This window comes from Gossypium raimondii, chromosome 10, assembly GCF_025698545.1.
Source record: "Gossypium raimondii isolate GPD5lz chromosome 10, ASM2569854v1, whole genome shotgun sequence".
NCBI lineage: Eukaryota > Viridiplantae > Streptophyta > Magnoliopsida > Malvales > Malvaceae > Gossypium > Gossypium raimondii.
Window position 1 is genome coordinate 1,683,920 of NC_068574.1, and position 5,054 is coordinate 1,688,973.

At 32.5% G+C, this 5,054-nt stretch overlaps 1 protein-coding gene across 1 annotated transcript; it reads left to right on the plus strand.

Annotated features, from left to right (window-relative positions):
- Positions 1–201: 201 nt before the first annotated feature.
- On the plus strand, positions 202–2,076 carry LOC105774920 (transcription factor MYB102). The gene is made up of 3 exons (XM_012597489.2): positions 202–441; positions 555–684; positions 1,150–2,076. The coding sequence occupies exons 1-3, from the start codon at positions 309–311 to the stop codon at positions 1,832–1,834; spliced, it is 948 nt and encodes a 315-aa protein (XP_012452943.1). The 5' UTR covers positions 202–308; the 3' UTR covers positions 1,835–2,076.
- The last annotated feature ends 2,978 nt before the right edge of the window (positions 2,077–5,054 follow it).

The window sequence follows — 5,054 nt, forward strand, 5'->3', positions numbered from 1 at the left end:
ACTTTTACCCCAAAGTATTTAATACATTCAAGGTGTAAATACTAAATTCCAAAAATGAATACAGTTAAGGGACCAAAACAAGAAATTAACAAAATTTTCCCCAAAGGAGGGACACGTTGCCATAGTGATAAACAGAGGACGGTACCCAATCTTGTTGACTTGGCTTAAACTTTAGCTTATTTATACAAGTACGTCCCCTTACGGACCCTACACATCTCTCTTTTGCTGCGTTTCATTAGCATATATACATACCACCACCACCACCCCCCTCAAAAAAAAAAAAAAAGCTTCGTTGAGAAAACTCCACCATGGGAAGAACACCTTGCTGTGATAAAAATGGTCTGAAGAAAGGTCCATGGACACCTGAAGAAGATCAGAAACTTATCGATTATATTCAATCACATGGTTATGGTAATTGGAGAACATTGCCTAAGAATGCTGGTAAAGTACTGAATCTCTTCTTTACCTTTATTTCCATTGATGAATATGTTATATAATGGTATGTTATAATGGAGTTTTTTTTTATTTTTTTTGGTTGTTGTTGAATAAAATAGGGTTACAAAGGTGTGGAAAGAGTTGTCGTCTTCGTTGGACTAATTATTTAAGACCTGACATAAAACGAGGCAGGTTTTCATTTGAAGAAGAAGAAGCCATAATTCAACTACACAGTGTGTTGGGCAACAAGTGAGTTTAATTTCAGTTGTCTCAGTTTTCGTAAAATTATCATGGAGAACCCTATATTAGGAGTCAGATTATATTCTCAAAATTGGTCTTTCTGTTAAAAACCGGGATACACTTGGTATAAAAGACCAATTTACTCTTTAATCTAACATGTAAAGACTAATTTGCTCATTTTTTAAGTAGATGGGGCAAAATGCAATCTAACTCTCAGTCGGGGGCAAATCCAAAATTTTTTTAAGGGGGGCGGAATTGAACTATAATTTTTTATGCGGTTAAAATGTAATTTTATCTTGTATTAATTTATGATTTCATCACCTTTGAAAGGATTAAACATAAATCTTTTCATTTTTTGAAAGCTAAAGTGCAATTTTACCATATAGTGACATTTATTAAGGGACTAAAAAACAAATTTCCCACTTACCTTGTTGTTTTCTATCATGTTTTTGATTATATATGTGTAATGTATAGGTGGTCTGCCATAGCTGCACGGTTGCCGGGAAGGACAGATAATGAAATAAAGAACTATTGGAACACACATATTAGGAAGAGGTTGCTTCGAATGGGGATTGATCCAGTGACACACAGTCCACGATTGGATCTTCTTGATTTGTCTTCAATCTTAGGTTGTTGTTCTTTTTATAACCAGTCTCAAATGAACATGTCGACGAGGTTGCTCGGCGGCGGCGGCGGTGTTCAACCCTTGGTGAACCCTGAGATTCTAAGGTTAGCCACGTCTATCATGTCATCACCTCAACGTGAAAACCAAAACCCAGATATTCTTTTCCATGAAAATCAATACCAGCAATCGCCATTAATGCAAAACACAAATGTAGCAGAACCGGTGATGAACAACAACCCTAATGTAATAATAGACCAGTTCCCATTTAATGGCTGTTTCACTGACTGGCAAAACAATGCCAATGCCGTACTCCCATATTTGACCGAAGATAATTACGTTCCGGTACCGTCAAACTGTTACGGCGGCGGAAACGGAGAACCGAGCTTCAGGACGCCGTCTTCATCGAGTCCAACGCCGTTGAATTCAAATAATTCAACGTACATCAACAGTAGCAGCACTGAAGATGAAAGCTATAGCAGTGATATATTGAAGTTTGAAATCCCAGATTTTTTGGATGTTAATGAATTCATGTAATTTGCAATGAAAAATTAAAAAATTTAAAAAAATCAAAGTACTCACAAATGAGGTTTTGATTTTTTGGATTCAGTGAAGGGGTTGTTGTTGTTGTTGATACGTGTAAAACCTTCTGCTAATTATTAATTTTTGTTGTTGTTGTTGTTGTGATTTTTCTCAAGCTTACTGTATTAGGAAGTAAGGTCCTACCTTTTTTTAATTTAGTCCTTTTTATTATATTGAAAAGTTTCCCATTATTGATATGTCCCTACCATTATTTAATTATTATTTTCGATATCATTGCTTTCTATCTTACCATTTTATTATTAGATTAGTCCTCTTATCATTTTTTATTCAAATCATGTCAAATATAAAGAAAATGTCTTCCCTATATAAACATACACATAAATACATATACCAAAAGGGGATTGAGCATTATTGTTAATATAAGAGAATTATGAATAATTTTAAATATTATCTCAAAAAGAATAAATATGATCAGACTCGTGAAATCAAATCATATGGAAGGATGATGGTGTTGGGTTTGCTCACAAGATTTTTGACACTCGTAATAAATAAAGCAAGTATCTTTTTAGGATGACTTGAATATGATAGGTTAAACAACAAATAACCCTAAAATAGGACTTTTGTGGAATTAACCCTAAAACATATATATATTATAAGAGAAACGTTTTGGTTTCATAGATCCCGACAAGAATTCAAATACCGGCGGGCTTTCCGTCCATAACAACGTCGGAGGTCGTGTATACGACACGTGTACATGACACCTGTTACGGCTACTGTCTTTTCAGGTAGTGATAAAGTAGGAAATTTTGCATGGGGGATTATGGTAAATTGCGGGGTTTGACCTAAATAGTAATAAAAGATAAGGGCACGTGTCGACCTGTCTCATAAGGGCTCGTGTAGGGGACCACCATTAAAAAACATGGCGGGGCTCTTGTGTCTTAATGATCTCTCATCACGTCAGCATTTAGGGGACACGTGGACTCAATCATGCATGGGGTTTTTGACCTTTTTAAACACTTAAAAGCCTTACCGGTTGACCGGGTAACCACACTTAACCTTAATATTGACTTTCTTTCTTGTCATTAACATGTAATTACTTACTACTTTGTCTTTATGCAAAACAGAAAAATCACATAATCATGCTTAATTAATAATATTTTATATTAATCCATGATTAACATAGTTCACACTTAATTTTGTGCACCAAAGCTTGTTACGCCAAATGAAATAAAAGTATTAATATTTAATTTTAGTATTTGCGTATGTCATGTGTAAATTTTATCCGATTCTTCCTCTATTATGTTCTATATTTATAATAGTGAAACTTAAAAACAATTTAGTAATATAAGGTGAAAGATCTTTGCATTCTTGTATTGTTTTTGTTTTTGTTTCTTATATTATTTTGCTTTTTTGACACATGAAACTCGTGCATGGATGCTCATATTATCATATATTTGCTTCAAATAAGTTTTTTTTTTTTTTTTAAATTTCGGCTTTGTTTTTTGCATTGATTTCTGCATATGCAGACAAGGAAATATATATGGATGGAAATTGGAAAGCCTTTGATCACCTTCATCTCTTCACATATATCCGCAAAAATGGACCAACTTTTGTTTACACAATGGATAGACGACACGATTTTGTTTACACTTTATAATTTGGATTTTTATTTTATTTTATTTTTCTTTTTCAGTAAAATCAAGGGTTTCTTCGAGTCACATTAAACTTGAGATTAATGGTAAAATTCTACCAATAAATGTACGTTCCAAAGTTAAAACTTGTGTTGGGCGAGGCCCCTGCAAGGAGGCAAGATCTCTTGAAAAAATTATAAATTAATAAAATGGTAAAATTCTACTCCTTTAAATTTGGTTTTGCCTTTGTTCGCGGGCATCTACCATTAATAACATTATAAGTAGATCCAAATTAATAACATTAGTAATGACTGTTGTTAGAGAGACGATGTGAATATCCATAAATTTGTTAACACTGTTAATTGTTTACGATTAATAATATTTTCAATTTTGCTCTGTCTTGGAAGGTTCTTTTCCTCTTTTACCAATTATAAAAGTCAAAGCCCCCCATGTAAGGTTTACGTAATTTGTACGTCCAATGTAGAGAAATTTGAATATAAGGATATTATTAGGGTTTTAAGGTGTCAATTATGGTAGAAAATTTTGAGTTTATGAAGGTAAGGGGCCCGTAAGGTTCTTCTTTGACTATGAACCGACCACAGCCTGATATAAATAGACAGTACACCATTTCTCGACCGACCAAAGAAATTTTGTTCTTTCGAACATGTTGAAATACCCTCGAAAGTGGGATTCCTGTCTTAATATGCATTTAGGGTTTCACTTCATTTTTTTTAAATCTTATAAGGAAAATGTGGAGAATTTTGTGTTTAAGAAAGAAAAGTCTTTGTGGCAAAGATTTTTCTAATTTGGAATGTGAGATTAAAAAGTCATGATTTTTCTGAAAAAGGGAAAATAAATTATAGTTGATGCATGCATTGTCAATAAATTAGATACTAATTAACCTATCATATAAATAAGTTAATGGTTGTGTTTAATTGTAGTGATTGATTTGACCAATTGATTCTATTAATTGTTTATTTAAATTGTTCGGTAAAACTTAGCTAAAAGTTTATATGTGTAAAATAATAAATAAAGGTATGACATATTTTATTGTTAATTATTTATTTGTTTATAATACTTTAGTCTTGATTAGGTGAAATTATTGAAATAAAACACTATTACCAAGGAATTAAAACATCCATTATGGAAATCAATTAGTGAATATTTTTTGGATTTAATTTAGAGGTGAAAGTAAAAATGAGAGAATAGAGGCTACTGATATCTTAGCGCCCTTATTGAGTTTGAGAGGATGTGGCAAAAGGAGTAATTTTTGAGCAAGCATGGTCAGATATGTCATTCCACATATCTTATTCCCAATCAGCTGTGAAAAAAGTTGTTCATCAGAGTGTTTTTGTCTTAGAGGTTTTAGCTTAACAAGCTCTTGCAAAACTCCATTCACCAAATACTTCAATTAGAGGGCTTTACTATACCCAATCCCCCATTAGTGCCCAAATCAACTAAAAAAAATACTCTAAAACTCTATTTACCAAACACCTTTAATATATTTATCTACCATTATTATCATTATTATTAATTTGAATGTTTTATCAATTGGACACCAACTCAACAATACATTTATAAAA

Coding starts and splice junctions, on each gene's coding strand:
- LOC105774920 (XM_012597489.2), top strand. CDS start 309: ATGGGAAGAACACCTTGCTGTGATAAAAATGGTCTGAAGAAAGGTCCA. Junction 442..554: donor AACATTGCCTAAGAATGCTG/GTAAAGTACTGA, acceptor TGAATAAAATAG/GGTTACAAAGGTGTGGAAAG. Junction 685..1,149: donor CACAGTGTGTTGGGCAACAA/GTGAGTTTAATT, acceptor TGTAATGTATAG/GTGGTCTGCCATAGCTGCAC.